Source organism: Dermacentor albipictus, chromosome 4, assembly GCF_038994185.2.
Source record: "Dermacentor albipictus isolate Rhodes 1998 colony chromosome 4, USDA_Dalb.pri_finalv2, whole genome shotgun sequence".
Lineage (NCBI taxonomy): Eukaryota > Metazoa > Arthropoda > Arachnida > Ixodida > Ixodidae > Dermacentor > Dermacentor albipictus.
The window spans coordinates 91446636-91467676 of NC_091824.1; the positions used below are offsets into that span (position 1 = coordinate 91446636).

A 21041-nucleotide genomic window follows, 5' to 3' on the forward strand; every position below is an offset into this window, starting at 1 on the left:
AATGCATCATCTCGTACTTTGGCCGTTGCGGCTCCGTAAAGGTTCTCGAAACTTGTGAAATTTAGTTTTTGGTTCTTTTGTTTCTGTTTTTTAGAATACAGTGTTATCCATCTTTACCAATGAAAATTTAACTACACAGAGCAGACACAGTCGCAAGATTCGTGACGTCGTGGCGAAACGGTGCGATAATTGCAAGGCGCCGTCGCAGCCAGTCTGTCGCTTTCGTTTCTTTTCTGGCTGTATCGGGCGTCTCTTTCACGGTTAAAAGTGACTTTGCCGGTTTTCATTTTTTTTTTCTTTTTGGACACTGTGCGAGGGTAACCGACTAATAAAAGCTACACAACAGAGTTAGCTCGTACCCTAATCACAGTGCCCGAAGGGCATATACGCTAACCAAGATGTAGCCAACAATAGATGGAAATAATAAACGTAGACAGGTATACAGCCAAGCTGCCACAACAGTTTTCAACCACGGACGACCACTCCCCGCGCCAGTCAAAATGGGCATGCAGGACGCGCTAGAGACTAAGTGACGAATTACTAACCGACCTCTTGGGTTTTAATGTATTGCCTCTTGTTAAACAAATATGTAATGCTTTCTAAGAAGTGTATATTGCCTCTTGTTAAACAAATATGTAATGCTCTCTAAGAAGTGTATATTGCCTCTTGTTAAACGAATATGTAATGCTGTCTAAGAAGTGTATATTGCCTCTTGTTAAACTTATATGTAATGCTTTCTAAGAAGTTTATATACATCTTTATTAGGCTTCTGGCTGAGCTACAGTGACCTTCTCGTATTCTGAACCGGATACAAGCCGGAAAGGCTATAGTGTTCCTAATATTGTGCGTGTATCTCCTCTTCGACACTGTAAGTAAATCTCTAATTGAGTGATTGATTGATTGACGCACAAACTAAGGTACAACATTGTACCGTCGCATCAGAGAAAGAAACACGCATTGTATACCTGAGGCAATAAGCTACCATGAAGTGGTGAATGTATGAGTACCCACGCAACAATCATAATGGCAGGAGGCCTTGACCACCCGGTACTGATGGGAAAAGATTCCAAAAGGTTGAAGACGAGTAACGACAGCAGGGAGGCCTCGAAGGATAGCACGTCTGCCGCAAAGTAGTCAAAGACATGGCAGGCAAGCACACATACTCCAAAAACACATGGCCAATAGCCCAAGACCACGGCGCAACTTGTTGTGCGTTGACAAGAAACCCCCAACGTGGGCGTTTCGTGCAAGCTGTCGACCCATTCAGACGCGCATCACGGACCAACCGCAACGAGCGCTGGTCGATCGACGGCGAACCAAGAAGCGCCAAGCGCTATACTCGCTCGGGAGTTTCAAGGACAACAGGTGTGGCGTGACTGGCGGCCGAGTGGACTTGCGTAATTTGACTAATTGTTGTTAACGTTGTTTTTGTTCGTTCGTTTGTTTTTTATCCATTTAACGTAACTGGTTTCCGCTCCACTGCATGCTGACGGGCACCGAAAGTTAATGCGTTAGTGACGTACTGCTAATGAACGACAACAACTGATAAGTGTTTAGCGTTACGAAGCTGCGCAGTCAGTCGCGCCGTGACCGGTCCTTGCGCCAATGAACACTACTTATCATCATTCTTGACAGACATCGTCAGTGCAGGGCTGCGAATTCAACCTTGGCCATCTGAAATTTGCTAACACAAGCATATATATATATATATATATATATATATATATATATATATATATATAGGTGGATCGCGTACACGACCTTCCGCTCGGCACCAAATCGCCACACATACCGCTCTAAATGTCAACAACTACCAATATTTCTTGCAGTGGCGATCTTTTTTTTTTTTTGCAAAGAGCTTGAGGCTGCACGCGCTTTCTAAAACTGTCACACCGCAGCGAGTGTGGAGACCTCGTTCGCCGAAATGGTCGAAATAAGACAATACCTTGAAGTAAGCGACGGTAGCATCGACATACCGACCACGAAAAGTTAGTTTAGCCTCCAGCCCCTATTCTGTCAAATAAATAAATATTTAGTTTTAAAGAAGAATATACTAGTTTCAAAACGACTCATCCCTGCGTTTTAATGACCTTTTAAAAGAAGGTGTTAGCTACGCTACTGCGAGCGTCCAGGGCCAAAGCCGAAGGTAATGATCAATCCCCACGGAGCTTGGCAATTCGATCGCTCAAACCGATAAACTACACCCAACGGCAGCGAATCGAAAGAAAGGAGCGAGAGAGAAAACACTCGCTTTGTGCCCGACGCTTCTAGGTGGGCAGCTCTTCCCAAATAACTATTGTCCCCCTCTTTCTCTTTATTAATATTTTTTTAATGTTGCTGACGAGGCCAGCTTTTCCTTAAACAAGTTGCGAGGCAACGTCTATACACCTCAAAGCCCTTGTTCTCGTAAAACCCGCACCTGCTTCCTTCTGATAAGGGTCGACCAAAAAGTTGTGTACGGCGCTTGGCAAGTCGTATCCTACACCACTGAACCAAAGCCGTTTAACGCGTTAGACAAGGGGGAAACAAACTAGAAAACAAACAAAGACAAGTAGTTCTAGATCATTCTGGGGAACGTCCACGCCGCGCCGACAGGAAACACAACCCTGTCTGACGACGACGCATAGAATTATCTGTTCAGGCGCGCCGTGCGATTGTATATCGCGTGAAATACAGCTATTTTGGACTCTGCCGACATTTCGAGTCTTCTCGGCCTACATAGGGTATTTCTAGAGTATCTGAGAATGCATTCGCCGAGCTCTCGACATCAGGCGATCACGGACTGCAGAGAAAGAGCCACTCTTAACAAACACGAGTCATCTCAATTAAGAGTGGATACCTGGGCTAGCTTGTTGGTAAGTTGCATTGCTCAAACCAAGGGCGCTGTGGTGTTCATCTCTGTCTTCAGCGTTCTTTTTTTTTTCTCGTTCTCTTGGTTTTGAGAAAAGCGCTTCTTCAGTGTGTTTATCTAGTGTTTCTTTAGCTCCTTTGCTGTGCATGTTATATCTACCCGGCAGCCAATTATAGATACGGTTCCCAATGATGAAACGTATATAGGGGCTGGCGATGCATACGAGTTACGTAAATCCCACGCTGTCAGAAGTTGGGACCACGATGTTATACATGTTGTTATATATGGCTGTCATAGCGCAAAGGATGTCGTTAAACTTATACGTGATCACTGAGGGCTCACACTCTTCCTTGTCAGGCCCACACACTTCCTTGTCAGGGAGAAAGAGGGAGAAACTTTTATGTCATAACGACTCTTAGCCCGAGTCGTTACTGTGAGAGTACATCTGAGCCCCTGTTCCTTATGGCAGACTTTGCGACGTCACAGCTCGCATCCCGTGGCAGGGAAATTTGTAAAAAAAATTACGAAAGAAAACGAGAAATAAAGTTCGAAGCGCAATTATACAATCTAACTAAACTAACATTCAAACTAGACAAGCCAGAGCCCAAGCACAGTTCGCGGTTACAAACGTGTTATTCTGGCCCAAGCAACAAGTCGAAATATTCCAAAGTTACTTGGTCTGCCACGGGTGTTTTGTGTACAAAATCTACCTGCAAGACATGTGGGATAGATATAGTTTCGATCTTTCTTAACACGTTCTCGCAGCAGTTTCGCACAATTATCAACGCAACGTCCCGAACCTGCGCATAAGTGGAAGTTACAAAAAAACATATATACAAGGTTGTTTTCTTTTTTATTCTCTTTATCTTTTCTCCCCCAAAGTTTAAAAGCGGGAACCACATCGAACACGCCTTATCCTTGATTACAACGGTGGAGCCCCGCCGCCTAAGTGCGTTTTATAGAATTCGGTTTTGTCTTCAGCGAAAACGAGCAGCGTGTCAAGCGTCCACTCTGAAGGGTCGTCGCGCACATCCACGGCAAATAATTTCTCATCACGCTTATCACGACTCGCAAAAAAAAAAAGACTGTTTTGTTTTGATGAGAAGCACACCCACAGTAAACTGCATCAACCGATTCTGTTGGATCACATGTGCGTTCTCAGTGGCAATTGAACACAGTCACTGCTGAAAGTTGCCCTCCCACTATACACAAATGAAGAGATCACTTTTCAACCTCGTAAATTATTCGTCTTTCTAGCAAGAAGGATATCTTGCTTTTTTTTCACCAGTAATTGGAGCAAGCCTGCGACTGTTCCTTACATAATACCTCTGTCCCACGGCAAATCTAATATCATTTCCAACAAACGACATTCGTTGCGATCACTGTCATTACCACAGCGCGCTGTCACACGGCAAGAACTAAAGTCACTTGAAAATGATGACAATGACGATAGTTAAAAAAAAATGACACGCGAAAGGAGCCACACACCCACTTTTGCCCAATAATTTTTTTCCAATATGCTAAATTGCACTGGAATATGTGATCGTCCCTTTCACACCGTAGTATTCGATCACTAACTTGTCGACATTGCCAACGAAGTCGAGTGAAGCCAAGCCAAAGATAAGGCAATCAACATGGCGAAAAGCTCGATGCTCACGGTGCTCGGTCGAAAAGCATGGCGAAAAGCTCGGTCCGCTACATCTGCCAAAGTGGAACGAGAACGGCAGTTGCATGTCATCGCCGTTCTGATGTGCATACGGGCTCCTAATATCCTCATTACTGGCGCATGCCACAGGAAAACACGCGCACGCTTTCACGTAAAGTCAATCAAAGTGGCCGCCGCCGATGGGAAACAACACGACTGCTGCAGCGAAAGCTAAAGACTGCTGTCTAGTCCCTAGACTGAGAGTAGCTTTCTGTAATTACGCACGTGATGGACTTCAATGTCGTTAAAGTAATAATTAGGTAATAAAATTGCTAGACTGATAGTTCTTTGTTAAAAAAAAGAAGCATGTACTGTTTGCGAAACACCGGTACACTCGTGGTTTCAAGGATACACATTCGGTTCCAAAGCGAATGCGAATGAGTTTAGCGAACTCATTTCGTTTGTAAACGTCATTTTCGACGAATGTCACTACGTTTTAACCGCGTGACAGCAAATAAATGGCATTACCAGCGAATGTCATTCGTTGTCAGTGACTTTATATTTGCCGTGTGACAGGGGGCATAAAAGATTATTAATCAAGTTCAACGATACGTGCCACACGAGACGGCATGCGACGCAGGACATGCGAGGTAAGCGCGCGTGTTGTACTCACGTGCGAGATTCTCGGCGTACAGCGACTCGAACTCTTTCTCGATCTGGCCGAACAGCTCGTACAGGCGGCCCCTGCCGTGCAAGAAAGTCAAGAGGAACGCCAGCTGGTCAGAGCCCGCGCTCGGCTTGCGGCCGTTACCGTCCACAACGGCGTTCATGGCTTATGCTACTGGCTTCTCTGTGTCAGTACGAAGGCCCACTGAGACTCACGAACGGGTCGACAACTCGCCGATAGCGCCGACGGTGTGGAAAGCGCACATGGACACCACACACACACACACACACACCCGCGCGCACGATCGATCAAACACGGCGAAATATGCGTCGAAGGAAACCGGCACGCACACTTCGTCTACTTCGTCTTTTCAGCGCTCGGCACAGAAAAAGAAAACCAAAGAAACGTGGTCTGAAAGTTCAGGCGCGAAGTTTTCCACTCCGACAAACAAAAACAGAAAAGACGTTTTACGCTCAGAGATAAGCAAACGATAACGGCGTTCAACAACCACGACAACGACGACGTCCGAAACGCAGGAAGGTCACTCCGTTTTCTTCGTCCGTCCTCAAAGGCTACAAGACGCTGAAGGCTCGAAGCAACGCCGGAGGCGTCCGAGACGATCGCGACGGCCGAGGAGAAAGAGGACAGCGGCGGCACGCGCAACTCGCAGCCGGCATCCGGAAGCCACGTGCGCGAAGTGACCACGTCGTCGTCTTCTAACCGAAACGGGAAGTGCAGCAGGGGGGGCGCACACACACCCGCGGAGTCAAGCACAGATCCGGCGTTCGCGGCACTGTATCACCACCAGTTGCTTCCGGGAGGCTTTCGCGAGCAAACACGACAACAAATCACCTACTTTTTCTTTCTACAGAACCGACACCGCCGCGCGGCGAAGCGAGCGCGCCGCACTCTCCCTCTCCTAGCGGTCACACCGTCGCCGGCACGCAGCCAGACGCAGCGTCAAGAGCGGCCGAGCGCACGCAGCCGCAGACAGAAAGTGAATCCGCGCCGCCTGCTTGCCGCGATATCCGCGCCGCGCGCGCGCGCGCGCCGCTGCGGTTAGCGGCGGCCGCCGAGGCATCATCATCATCGTCGCCTCGCCCCCCTCTACACGCTTTCACCTGCGCTCCCGCGGGCTGTGGGCCAACGAAGGCACGCTCTCTCTCAACCGCCTCTCTCCTCGCCCAACTCCTGTTGTTTCTCTATCTCTCTCTCCTGCCCCATCGCCCGCACCTCTCTTCCTCTGTCTCACTTCGTGCAGGTTTACGCTGGTTTCGCTCGTAGCGTCCCCCTCATCCCTCTGTTCACTCCCATTCCCCCCTGTGCAGCGCGGTTGAACATGTACTCTTCGGAGAGACAGCTGCACTTTATCCAATATTTTCAACCCCCTCCCTTTCATTAGTAATCTCCTCTTCCACTCGTAGCGCTCTCCTGCGCACCGGAGGAAAGAGAATAGCGGAGCGCCCGCGCGCCCAGACGAACTCTACGCCTTGTTTACGTAAAAAAACACCGCCTGGACGCGGTAGAAGCAAGCAACAGACGCGCAAAGAACCTTCGGTATTTGAAGCAAATACGCTGAAGGTTGGAGAGTGTACGTCGTTGTCGCTGCAGCTCGATTCCACGAATCCTTCTAAAAGGCGACTCGGCAACAAAGGAAGTGTCGCTTTCCTAGATTCTTTTTTTCCTTCTTTTTTTTCCGCAGCGGACGGAGTTTGACTTCCGCAGGTTTCTGATGACGCTGCGCGAGGCGTCATGGCCGTGAGAACGGAAGGCCAGCGTTTAACGCTAAAACTGGGCGCGGCGAAAGTACGGAGTAACGACAGATTGAATCCTTTAGCGACCGCGCAACAATATTTTTCAGTCGTGACCCTGAGCTGTCGCTTACTGATGTCCACGACATCATTCCCTTTAATGGAAAAAGCAACATGGGGCCGGTCGACAGCTGTTTGTCAAATGACAAAACAATGGCCGCTGAATCGTGTTGTTCAGCCAACAAAGTGCGTCATTTGTTTTCCGCTTAGCTGAGCTCCTCTTGTCCGGCGTTCCTTTAGCGTACGTCAGCCAACGACGTCAATATATAACAACACGCCAGCGACTTGAAATTCAATTTGTAACGCGATAGCCCGTTAAAAATCGCGTCGCGGGAAATCCGGTGTCGGCAACCGGCGTAGGCGCACCGTGAGCGAATACTGCCGTACACGCTTAGGTATATGCGTATTACACGCCTTGCTATATATCGCATGCGGTATAATACGGGTTATGTTGCCACACCATTCTCTCACTAAAGTTGCTCATACTTTGTCTCACGTTGTTGACAAAGTTATTCCTCTGAATTCTGAGAATGACAGCCCACTAACAAATGTCATGAAACAAAACACCGACAGCGCACGCCTTGTATGTGAAAGCTTCGCAGACTGAAATATTAGAAGTGCGAAACAATAACAGAAGCCTTAAAATGATGTAATTTCTGGCGCGGTTAATTGCGCACCATCTCCGGCATCGGCCCACGTATAAGAGGCCGCCCCGTTTCTACCAGAAAGCTCGCCTTCGTGCATAGCGTTCGACGCCTGCGTTTCCCGGTAAACATTGCGGTTACATAAGTTGCAGTTGCCGGGAACTAAATGTAGGTTTAAAACTTACTGTTAGAAAATCAGGTGTTATAGTATTCAAGGAAAACAGTGAACAGACATTGGCAATACAGGGCCAGGAAATACCTCGGGTAAAAGAATATAAATACCTTGGTATATGGATAAACGAAGACAATAGATATACGGAAACACAGGAAAAAACAATAACTGTAAAGGGGAAGAGAAATGCAGCCATAATGAAGAACAGATCGCTATGGGGATACACAAGGTACGAGGTGCTCCGGTGTATGTGGAAAGGTGTAATGGTTCCAGGACTTACTTTTGGAAATGCAGTTGTTTGCTTGAAATCAGGGGTACAATCAGGACTCGATGGGAACCATAGGTCAGTGGGTCTCCTCGCACTGGACGCTCACGGGAAGACTACAAATGAAGCTATGCAGGATGATATGGGCTGGACTAGTTTTGAAGTGAGGGAAGCTCGCAGTAAAATTGAGTATGAAGAACGACTGAAGAATATGGAAGAAAGTAAATCGGCTGGGAAAGGGTAGAGGTATCTGTACGGGAAAAACATTGATTCACAGTGGAGGAAAAGAACTAGGAAGCTTACCAGCAAGTATGCGGCCTGTAGGGTGAGCAACACAGCAACAAAGAACGTCAAGCGGAAAGTCAGAGAGGCTGAAATAATCTCACGGGTGGTGGCAATGGAAAAGAAAGCTGCCATGATTAACTACTTAAGAGGAAGAAACGAAATAAAAATAAATAAATTACGGGGTTTTACGTGCCAAAACCACTTTCTGATTATAACGCACGCCGTAGTGGAGGACTCCGGAAATTTCGACCACCTGGGGTTCTTAACGTGCACCTAAATCTAAGTACACTGGTGTTTTCGCATTCCGCCCCCATCGGGAAAAAAAAGAACGAAATCGGGAAAGAAACAATTTATGATAACACAAATAGAAGCTCATTACTTTTCCGAAGCGAGATATAAGAAGGAAGAAGGAGCATATGATTGGTGTGGTAAAGCTAGGGGAACGATGGAGCATGTTTTATTAGAATGTGAAGACATCTGCCCAGCGGTCGATTTAGGCACCACTGGCCTCCTTGAAGCCCTTGGGTTCCGCGAGAACAGGGGAAAAGTAAACATGTCCGCAATAAAGATTAGTAAGCGGCGATTGGAAGATTGGTGGAATAAAAGTAGGGAAACGGCAAAAAAAATATAAGAAGAACGACTACGTACAAAAGCAAAGTTCACAACAGGGGGTCAGAAAATTTGGTCGTGAGAGTTCAGTGTCTTTCTTTTTTTTCTTTTTTTAACCTAGGTAGGGCATTAGGCAGTATAATAGCAAGAACTTGGTGGCTCAACCCACCGCCCCGTTCAAAAGAGGGCGCTCATAACATTCATCCATCACGTGTCTCCTCACGCGCTAGGACGCGTGCATGGTGCATGTTTCCGCTGCAAGCTAGCAGGCGCCGGCGTGGCGGAGTGGTAGAGTAGCTCACTCCCGCGCACAGTGCCCCCCGGGTTCGATTCCGACGGGAACTGGGGGCACTCTTTTGTTTCTTCTCATTCCTGGCGATAGCTGCGACAGACTCTGGCGGCGTGCAACACGGCCAACCGAAACGGCTATGAAAGTATTAACGTACTAGTGGATCACACATCTGAAGTTGACAGACAGGTCCCATAGTGTGAGTGGAGCCATCCTTAGTCCAATTAACACAAAACACTAAAGACCTCGGACGGCGACACGTTAGAATAAACATATACGTAGCAGTACTGTGTAACAGCGGCGGCTGGGGAATCAACTTTTTATAATTACGCAATATTTAAAAGTAAGCGAAAACTTTGTTACTTGGAGAATTTCTCCTGAGCAAAAACAACGAATGTTAGACGAAACTCGTGTCTTCGCACTATTTATTTATTTATTTATTTATTTATTTAGTTAGTTAGTTAGTTAGTTAGTTAGTTAGTTAGTTAGTTAGTTAGTTAGTTAGTTAGTTAGTTAGTTAGTTAGTTAGTTAGTTAGTTAGTTATAGACCATTTCTCACCACCCGAAGCTATGAGCATATGTCAGCAGAAGAAGCGGATACTCGCATTAACTCACCAATATTTTTGTAGGTATCCTGCCTAACGGAGTTACCACCGACTTCCATTCCATTCCAACCACCGACTATCGCAGGAGACGAAAGATCTGATCAAGAAACGCCAATGTATGAAAGCATCTAACCATACAGCTAGAATAGAACTGGCAGAACTTTCGAAGTTAATCAACAAGCGTAAGACAGCTGACATAAGGAAGTATAATATGGATAGAATTGAACATGCTCTCAGGAATGGAGGAAGCCTAAAAACAGTGAAGAAGAAACTAGGAATTGGCAAGAATCAGATGCATGCGTTAAGAGACAAAGCCGGCAATATCATTACGAATATGGATGAGATAGTTCAAGTGGCTGAGGAGTTCTATAGAGATTTATACAGTACCAGCGGCACCCACGACGATAATGGAAGAGAAAATAGTCTAGATGAATTCGAAATACCGAAGGTAACGCCGGAAGAAGTAAAAAAAGCCTTAGGAGATATGCAAAGGGGGAAGGCAGCTGGGGAGGATCAGGTAACAGCAGATTTGTTGAAGGATGGTGGACAGATTGTTCTAGAGAAACTGGCCACCCTGTATACGCAATGTCTCATGACCTCGAGCGTACCGGAATCATGGAAGAACGCTAACATAATCCTAATCCATAAGAAAGGGGACGCCAAAGACTTGAAAAATTATAGACCGATCAGCTTACTGTCCGTTGCCTACAAAGTATTTACTAAGGTAACTGCAAATAGAATCAGGAACACCTTAGACTTCTGTCAACCAAAGGACCAGGCAGGATTCCGTAAAGGCTACTCAACAATAGACCATATACACACTATCAATCAAGTGATAGAGAAATGTGCAGAATATAACAGCTTTCATTGATTACGAGAAAGCGTTTGATACAGTCAAAACCTCAGCAGTCATGGAGGCATTAAGGAATCAGGGTGTAGATGAGCCATATGTAAAAATACTGGAAGATATCTATAGCGGCTCCACAGCCACCGTAGTCCTCCATAAAGCAAGCAACAAAATCCCAATAAAGAAAGGCGTCAGGCAGGGAGATACGATATCTCCAATGCTATTCACAGCATGTTTACAGGAGGTATTCAGAGACCTGGATTGGGAAGAATTGGGGATAAAAGTTAATGGAGAATACCTTAGTAACTTGCGATTCGCTGATTATATTGCCTTGCTTAGTAACTCAGGGGACCAATAGCAATGCATGCTCACTGACCTGGAGAGGCAAAGCAGAAGAGTGGGTCTAAAAATTAATCTGCAGAAAACTAAAGTAATGCTTAACAGTCTCGGGAGAGAACAGCAATTTACAATAGGCAGCGAGGCACTGGAAGTCGTAAGGGAATACATCTACTTAGGGCAGGTAGTGACGGCGGATCCGGATCATGAGACGGAAATAATCAGAAGAATAAGAATGGGCTGGGGTACGTTTGGCAGGCATTCCCAAATCATGAACAGCAGGTTGCCATTATCCCTCAAGAGAAAAGTATATAATAGCTGTGTCTTACCAGTACTCACCTACGGGGCAGAAACCTGGAGGCTTACGAAAAGGGTTCTACTCAAATTGAGGACGACACAACGAGCTATGGAAAGAAGAATGATAGGTGTAACGTTAAGGGATAAGAAAAGAGCAGATTGGGTGAGGGAACAAACGCGAGTTAATGACATCTTAGTTGAAATCAAGAAAAAGAAATGGGCATGGGCAGGACATGTAATGAGGAGGGAAGATAACCGATGGTCATTAAGGGTTACGGACTGGATCCCAAGGGAAGGGAAGCGTAGCAGGGGGCGGCAGAAAGTTAGGTGGGCGGATGAGATTAAGAAGTTTGCAGGCACGGCATGGCCACAATTAGTACATGACCGGGGTTGTTGGAGAAGCATGGGAGAGGCCTTTGCCCTGCAGTGGGCGCAACCAGGCTGATGATGATGATGATGATGATTTTTGTAGGCTAAGTCCTCACTCACACTCATGTGCACTCACACTCGTCGGCATGCAGTCACGCACGATCTCGTCCACCCACACTTACCGAGAGTAACTCGCGTTTACACCCACGTCTACATACTCAAGCTCACCATCCCCGAATTTCGTGCATACGCTCATGGTTCCTAATGCCTTCATATATTTACATTGTACAGATTTCAATCATGCTTGAACTTTTTCGTCCCCCCCTATGTAATGCCCTAACGGGCCCTTAGGGTACTCAAATAAATAAATAAATAAATAAATAAATAAACTGCACCACTACCGTTCACACGTCCGCCAAGAATGTTCGCCGCTCATTAAAACTCTGCCTGTGAAGTGAGCGCGAAGCGTGTGCGAGTCTCGTGAGCAAGTATGCCGACCTACGGCTAGGCGTACACCAATTGGCACATTTCTTTTTTTTTATGTCCTGGCAAATTAACAGTCGACCGTAATTTACTTGGCCTGTTTCAACGTGTGGTATCCGCCTTCCTTTCGTCCCGTTCCGCTGCGGCAAAGACACGGCTTGCCAGCCGTGCTTTTACTTTTCGCCTAACTGCGACACTTGCACCCACGATGTCCCTGTTAAACCGACAGCCAGCCAGGTCGCGCCGTCCACTTATACGCGAACTTCGCCGCGTTGCTTTTCCCAATTTAAAGGGGAACACACACAAAAAAAAACTATATTCAAGGACACCAACAAAAGCGAACATCCTTTCATTCAATTAGTTCTTTCGACACACAATCCGTCGGCTTCTACCATAACTGTCCACGATAAGCCGGTGCCGAAACGCCGTCACGTATATAAGGCCCCACGTGGCACCACTATAGATTCATTTTCACTATCCTTGTCGCGAGCAAACTGCCAAGTACAAAACCCTATCTCTATCTCCCTGTCTGCTATCCCTCTACCCGTTTCACTTCCCTCTGGAAAGAAGCCGCCCTTGAGACACGCTCCGCTGGCCGCCTGTCCGTCTTTATTTCATTAAACGTCTCTCTATCACATCTCATTCCGTGCAGCGTCAGACAAACCCGATATTGGATTATCGGCAGCAAAAAGGGGTAACTGCCACCAAGTCAACCGGCGGAAGTCGGCCGATCCGAAAGGCGGACGGATTAGGCCATTAAAAGGAAGGTGCCCAGGCCAGTGGATGGGGGACGACCCAACCCTCCCAGGCATATAACGATTAGAGAGAGAGAGAGAAATTGAGAGAGAAGAATTCGAGGGAGGGTCGGCGTAGAACTGCGTAGAACCGTCTGCGGCTAAACGGACGGTGGACCCGCTGTGCGCCGTTCTCCAGGGGCTGTGTGGGTCGGACGAGGAAAGCCAGGAATTGCTCTGCCAGAGAGGGGAGGGGGGGGGGGGCGGCTGAAAATTTGGACTCCCGTTGCCCGAGGAACCGCGAAATTGGAGCCGAAGACGGCAAGCTATATAGCCAGCCGGCCGGTCGCCAGCGTTGTGGCCGTGCTGCCAGCGAAGAGCCCGCGGGGAGCCATTGTGCTCCACCGCGGCGGTTCCGACGGTTGCGAAGTGCAAACGAAGACTAACGCCCGGTGCGGCAGCCTCGAGCGTAGCCGAAGGGCGATGCGCCGCCGGCGCGGGAGACATCTTCGAACGATGGAACGACGACGGGCGCCGACTTCGCGGACGCCCACTTTGCAATGGGCCGAGGTGCGGCGGACGCCGAGTTAAGCGCGCGAAATGGCAACAGAACTGTGAGACTATGAGAATAGAAAGAAATATGTAAGAAATATATTGTTACGCTAGAGCTACAGAGAGAACGGAGGAAGAGGAGAACGAAGTGCGCTTCTGTGGGCGGTTCGTTGTCGTTCTTTCGGGGGCGCCGTTGATTTTACCCCGCACCGTCCACCAAAACTGCTACGATGGGGTGCGTTTATTTAAGGATGAATTGATGAAGGGCAGTGCAGCGGTGGCGTAGAGGTACAACACCCGCCTCGCGTGCAAAAGGTCCGTGGTGCGAATCCCTGTGCCGCGCAATTTTCCACCGGATTTTAAAAAAAAGAATCCGCGTGTTGATAAAATTGCATAAACAGGCCTGGAGTGTAGCCTGATCCCGGTGACCAGAACCGGTATAACGCACTCCCTCCCAGAGCAGGATTGGCCACCCTGGTGCAGTACTTGACCACAACCTCCTATATGAACACAACAATCATACCCCGGCACGCAGTCCCCAGCAGCTGCGAAGCAACTGACCACGGCGGCGGTCAGCTGACCGCCGCCGTGGTCCTCCTTAGGACACCTTAATCCATCCTAATTGGCCTTAATACTCATTCATCAACTCTAATCCGCCTTAATGCTCCTTCGTACACCTTAATCCTGCTTAATAACCCTCACCCACCTTAATTTAGCCAAATCGGTCTTAATATTCCTTTATCAACCCTGATTCACTTTAATCAACCCTAATCTTCCTGCATCCGCCTGAATCCTCCCTAATCTATGTACATGCACCTTAATCCTCCTTAATACAACCTAGCCTACTCATTATCCACCCTAATCGGTCTTAATACTCCTTCACCAACCCTAATTCACCTTAGCCCACCCTAATCCGCCTTAATCCTTCCTCATCCACCTTAATCCTTATCGGTCACCTTAATACGCTCTAATCTACCTTTATTGTCCTTAATCCACCTAGACCTGCGACGCAGCAGAGGGTGCTAAGAATCCCTGGCTCCGGACAGGCCACCATTGGAATATTGGAGGATTGGAACCTGGAGGTTTACGAAAAGGGTTCTACTTAAATTGAGGACGACGCAACGAGCTATGGAAAGAAGAATGATAGGTGTAACGTTAAGGGATAAGAAAAGGGCAGATTGGGTGAGGGAACAAACGCGAGTTAATGATATCTTAGTTGAAATCAAGAAAAATAAATGGGCATGGGCAGGACACGTAATGAGGAGGGAAGACAACCGATGGTCATTAAGAGTTACGGAATGGATTCCAAGGGAAGGGAAGCGTAGCAGAGGGCGGCAGAAAGTTAGGTGGGCGGATGAGATTAGGAAGTTTGCAGAAACAACATGGCCACAATTAGTACATGACCGGGGTAGTTGGAGAAGTATGGGAGAGGCCTTTGCCCTGCAGTGGGCTTAACCAGGCTGATGATGATGATGATGGATGATGATGAAGAGGGGCCGCGCTGACCCCGAGCCGCTGCAAAGACAAGCGCACTTCGTTCTCCTCTTCCTCCTCTCTCTCTGTAGCTTTAGCGTAACAATATACTTAAATGTGTGATAACTTACCCCTTCAAAGGCTCCAAAAGAGTTGGCATACACACACACACACTATTCTTATAAGCACATCCAGAATGCGACAATGTATTGTCTTTGGAACGTTCACAAAAGGTAACCATGAAAGAAGTGACAAAATGTGACATTTGTTAATTTTTTTCTTGTTTTTCTGTTTACCATAGGCGCACGAATTGTTCGATTTCGGGCGGTCAGAGTGAGAAATTAACTTCCTGTAGTATTAGTACAAAATGCACCATAGCCGAATAAATGTTGAATATTCTTGCAGCATACGCAGAGCCATTTTTAAGTGATGAAATTACGCACCTAACGAGAAGCGTTGGTTCTTCTTCTAGCGCCTTTGTTTCACCTTGAGGCCACGTACTGATGTCCTCCAATACAAAGAGTGACCAAGTAATTGAATTCTGGGGTTTCACGTGCCAAAACCACGAGTTCATAATGAGGTACGCCGTAGTGGAGGGGGCTACGGAAAGAATGACCGAGCACAACGCTTCACGCTTAAGAAGGAACATTAAATAGTTGAGAGAGAAAATGGTACCGGCTGTTGCACATCACAAGTTGCAGCCCGCCTCCTCTTCTGTTCGGGAAATATATGAGAACAAATATTTTGGGTATATACCGGATAAATATTAAGAGGGGGGGGGGGGAGGATATGGCTCTCTCCATATTCAGAACCATGCGTTGCTCCATATGTGTGTTTAGCACATTTGCAGCGTCGTATCAAAGTTCTCGAAAAAAAAAAAGAGCTTGCTTAGAGGAATGCAGATACAGATAAACGCCATTTAGTAACCCCGTCTCCAGCCATTTTTATTCCATACATGTGCGCACGAACGCCTTTTTTTGAGACCCTCAAATACCAGTTCATTACCCAATAAATCTTGGTGCAGTAACTTTTCTTTTTCTTTTTTTTAAATGTAACCTTGTGCATGTTATCGAGTGATTAGCATCGTATACGAGCTCCCCGAAGAAAAAACGCTCGATTATTTGTGCAGGTCACATTGATTACTATGTACAGAGGCTATATGTACTATGTACAGAGGCTATGAGCAACGGATTATACATATACTTAATGCAGCAGCGTACACAGCTGAGTCTCGCAACACCCACTCGCGTCCAGCTCCCGTATCGCACCGCGCTTCGCAATTAGGACAATGTTCGCAGCGGCGCAGCCTGCTGAATGCCGGGAATGGACGCGAGTGGCATTTGATACCGCCGCCCAAAAGTGCACGCAATTACGCGCGCCCGTGGGCGGTTTTAATAAGAGTTCCTGCAACGACGCAGTTGGGATAAAAATTGCGCAACGATGCCGGTTGCCCGTGCAAGGATAGAATTCCGCAACGAAGCTTCTCGTGCGTTTCTCGTCCATTATATATCACGGCAACGATTCTCATCAGGGCATGGCGAGAGGTACACGCTGTCCTCGCTATATACGACGGCGCACTTGCATAAAATTGCCCAACTTTCGCATGTGATATTACGAAAGTATATGATATTGCGGTCTTCTGTGAAAAAAAAAAAAATCATTCCCTACATGTCTAAGCTATCACTCGCTGTCTCTTTTTTTTTTGTCAACGTTCTTTTGTTAACATATAAGACAACCAACCAATTATGCAGCCGGCCATCCTAGAACGCTACTAGAAGGAACGGAAATACTACCCAGGACCACAATAAACGCTAACAAGGGGACAACACTGTAAAATAATTTACACCCTAAAAGTGAAGAAGAGTGTAAATGTGTCTATAACTCACACACTTAAAGTGTCCGTCATATAGATGACACCCTAAGGGTGGGAGTTATAGATACATTTACACCCTTTTCACTTTTAGGGTGTAAATTATTTTACAGTGAAGCAGTAACATAGAAAAAGACTACATGCACGGGGCGGCCGTCGTAAGGCGCCAGCGACGCGCTGGCGAACAGCGCCGCGAACGGCAGCAATAGGAGCTCAGGCATGTGAAGCAGACGACACCACGAAGGCGCACAGGGCGCTCCCAGTGATTTGGAACTATACGGTTTTTAAGGCCTGACGTACTCAAAAACGCATTATCGTGCGTATGCTCCGGAGAAATGTTGCTGCTTGTGCGAGGCAGCTTATATCCGTGGCATAAGGTAGCATATAAAGTAGAAAACAAGCACAAATTGCCATGCAAGGACACCCTGCAAACAGAGCTCACCGCGGCAAGCTACGATGCGGAACCCCAGCAGTTATTTTACAGATTTCATTTTGATGTACACGTTTACATTGTCGCGTATTTAATCATGTAAACAGGCGAAGCGGAACACAAATTAAGGACAGAAGAGAGGCGTACCTCTCCCTTCTTTCTTCTTTTTTTTTGGCGGTGGGGGGAGGGGGGGGAGATTCTTGCGCTGCTTCGCCGATGCACATGCGTCGCTAAGTTCCCGTTCTCTGTTCGCTGTAACTCGTCTTTTTTTTTTTGCGATGCTTCGGTGATCATAACGTCTTAGAAACTGATGTAATCTTCAGTCTTTGGGTTATTTTTCACAGCTTAGCGCGACGAGAGCCGGTGTTGACGGCAAGTGTGAACGCGCCGCTGCGTTCACTTTCGTCGCTGTCGATGAACAGCAAACAGCCACGTAGCAGACGCAGTTGGAAGCGGTGTTAGATATGAAGCTGTTTCCTGCGATTACTTCGAGTTCCCCAGACCACATCGGATTGTAGCACAGCTAATTGAGGAATGCAGAAGCAGAAAAGCGCATTCCAGAGGAGACACGTGCAAACAAGTTTGCGGCCCCCAGGTCGTGTGCCGCCGGGATTAGAAGGGGCCCTGGGACAATGGAGCTCAATCGTCCCTCTTCGCCTTTGAAGAAAGCGCTTGCTACCGCTGCAGAGCCGAGCCACCGGGAGCAGGTGGGCGCTTGTACAATGAAGCATGAGCGCCCCCCCTCCCCTTCTCCTCGTTAGAAGAAGTGCATTGCCGGTCTGCGAGGCAAGACCGCAGAGAGCCGCCAGGTGTGACACCGCGACACGGGCGCCTACCATTGGCTGAAAGTGGCGTCATCGAAGCGGACTCTCCCATTGGTCAAACATGACGTGACTTACAGTGCTCGAAGGGCTTATAAGAAGCCTTCCAGAGTTTCTGGAACATTCCCTGATTCCCTGTTTCACCTCTCTCGAACTTCTTGCCGCGGGCCGCAGCGTCCGAGTTGCTGCCGGCCCGTAATGAATGTACGAATGTTACTTGTCGCTCACCTCCTTGTAAATAATGTAGAATAAATCCCTCCCAAGTTTGGTTTTCATCCCGGAGTCCGTTCTCCAACCCCTACATCTGGTGGCAGCGGTGGGATCGCCTCCGAATGCATCAGCTGGTGGCAGCGCTACGGATCAACCTTCGTCGAGAGAGACCCTAAGGAACCGGGAAGAGCGAAGAAGAGTGAGCCTTCGTCGAAAGAGGTCCGAAGAAACTGGGAGTAGCGAAGAAGGAGCGAGCCTTCGACCCAGGGAGTCCGGAGGAACCGGGAACAGCGGACGAACGAACCGGATGGCAGGGTGCTGCAACCGTAAGTGAGCGCGTGGTTTTTTTCCTTATGATTCGCCAGACTCAAATGTTGTGTGTTCATTTTGATAGTTCTGGGAATCGGGAGTTTGATGCATTGTGTGTTTGCACAAATTAATTAAGGAAAACAGTTTTAACCACCTGTCGGGGCAGCTGCCATGGATCTTAGAAGGTTGACGAGGTTAGACTTGTTGTTGGTGTGCGACGATTTGGGAGTTGAGGCGGACGAACGGATGAACACGCCAGCTATCATAAAGGCGATTAACGATAGTGGCAATGATGAGAAAAGCATTGAGCTTGCTTGGGAGGTGATACAGGAGCCACGGGAGCGTGTGCGTCGTGTACGTTTGCGAGAGCGTCGTGAACTTAGGAGTAAGCATAAGCGTGAAGAACGCGAGAATGAACGGAAGCATGAGCTTCAAGAACTTACTCTTAGGTGTGAGCTTCACGATCGTGAGAATCAACGTAAGCTTGAGCGTGAGCAAAAGTATGAGAGAGAGAAGGCAGCACTGATCAAAGAGATACAGCATTGTGATCAGTTATTGGCACAGAGACAACGGCTGTCTGAGAATTCTGTAGGTAGTACAGAGCGAAAGAATGAGGAAGCATCTAACAGATTTTCGCCAAAAGCCGACGAGAAGAGTAGTGCCTGTGAGATTGGCTGCCGATTCATAAGTGAAGGGAAAAGGCTAGCTGCTAACGATGCCTCAGTGGCAACAGAGGCCGTTAAAGGCCGTAGTGAGAGCGACGAGGTGCTGTGCCAACAGATGACTGTAGAGACAGCTAGGCCAGCTGCGAACAAATTGGCACAGTTACCGAGCGTGTGCGTCGCTGGTAATGTTAGCGAGGTTGCTAGCGAAGAAAAGGGTACTGCTGACCAGACAGAAGCGAGCACCCATGTAGAGCCAGGTGTGCGTGCAGAAATGAAGTGCGAGCTGGACGATGCAGTTGAGAATAGTTCTCGGGGTGGCGAGCTCCGTATAGCTCACGAGAGAACAACTGCATTGTTCAGGGATCGGTGCGGCTCTCCGCCAGTCTAGATAGCCTAGAGAGGGATGGTTCAGTTAATAATCATTCGGACTGTGCGCGTGAGACAGCGATCGATACCGACGGGCTGTGTGCCGATGCACAGCGTGAGCTGGGCAATGTAGTAGAGGGCAGTTCGCAAGAGTGCGAGTTGTCTTACTCGAGTAAAGCCTGCTGCATTGTTCCAGAGTCGGTTGAACTGTCCGCCAGTCGAGGCAGAGAGAGTGTTGATTTAAGTGAGAATCACTCAGACTGTGCGGGTAAGAGACCGATCCGGGCCGACGAAATGTGTACCGGCCAGCACGAGGCACGAGAAGGCGACATGAAAGCAAGTGCAAAGAGAAAGCGCCGTAAAAAGAAGCGCGGTAAAGACCGAAAGACGGTAATTAATGTAGCGCCGCCAAAAATGGCGAGAAACCCAAAAGGGCAGGGCGCGAGGAAGAAGGTGCGGTCGTCTAGGACGATGTTGACGCATCCAGAACGTTCGAGCCACCGGTCAAAGGGGGAACGCGAATAATGTTCTGCACGGACGCGGACAGAGGGCACGAGGCTGTTAAACTCCTCGTCGTTCCGTAGTTCTTTTCATAGCTCAGCGTGCAGTTCGAAGAAACGCAAGGTGGCAGGACGAGACCAGGTGGGGAGTAGCGACGCGGTCAATCGAGTTTGTGAGGAAAGCGGTGCGCGAGGACGCAAATTGGCAGGAAACCGTAACGTCTTGGGGGAGCTGATAGTGAGTCAGCCCTTTTGTTGTCTCTCGGCAGCCAGAGTAGCTTTGAGACCACGCCCACCTCGGGTCAGGCTGAAAGTATGAGTCAGTCGTAAGCAATCGGGAACGGGAAGCCAAGAGAGCTTCCGTAGAAGTAAAACGTGTTATTTTGTTTTATTTTTGAACATCGGAAAGTTTTCGCGAATTGAGACTAGGATTTCTTTCAAGGTGTAAGGTTTGAGCTTTGTTTATGTTTTCGTTCGAGAAGCTCGAGATTTGAAAGATGCGTTTTAAGTAAACATGTAGTCTCGCGAGATGTTCATTAATAAGTAAATAGGCTTTCTTTTTTTGTGTGTGTGTGAGTAACCTGAAGGTCAAGGTTATCGTCGAAAGGCCTATGGTAAAGCGCGTGTGTTATTTAACCTTCTTTCTTTTTAAATGTTGAATTTTCTAAGGTTAAGCGCGTAGATTTTCAGTGAGTGCATGATTTGCACGGAGAAGCGTTCTTAGTTCCATTAGCGCGTGTCCTGTGTGGACAGAAGGAAGCAGACTTTATGACTGGGTTGCTAGTGTGTGTGGAGGGCAGCCGTATTCTGACTTCTTTAGTGAGCGTGCGTGGAAACAGTTAGTAGAAGACGCATCATTTTAAGGGTTCTGCGGAGTGTGTAAGTCCCGCGAGTTTAATTGTTCGTTTAAGTCACGTGTCCTAGAGGGACTAAAGG

General features: G+C 47.8%; 2 protein-coding genes across 5 annotated transcripts in view; one reads left to right on the forward strand and one right to left on the reverse strand.

The window, feature by feature from the left end:
- The window catches only part of Wdr37 (WD repeat domain 37), a 184667-nt gene that overhangs the window by 129519 nt on the left and 34107 nt on the right, over positions 1-21041 (reverse strand). For 2 of the 4 annotated variants that reach the window (XM_065426242.1, XM_070537237.1), the window contains exon 3: positions 5170-5240. The exons of the other annotated variants lie outside the window; for them this stretch is intronic. In XM_065426242.1, coding sequence (XP_065282314.1) covers positions 5170-5240 — 71 coding nt within the window. The remainder of the gene's footprint in view (positions 1-5169; positions 5241-21041) is intronic. 4 annotated transcript variants of the gene reach the window in all.
- LOC135897576 (uncharacterized) overlaps positions 1-21041 on the forward strand; it is an 84575-nt gene that overhangs the window by 30692 nt on the left and 32842 nt on the right. The gene's annotated exons all lie outside the window — the stretch shown is intronic.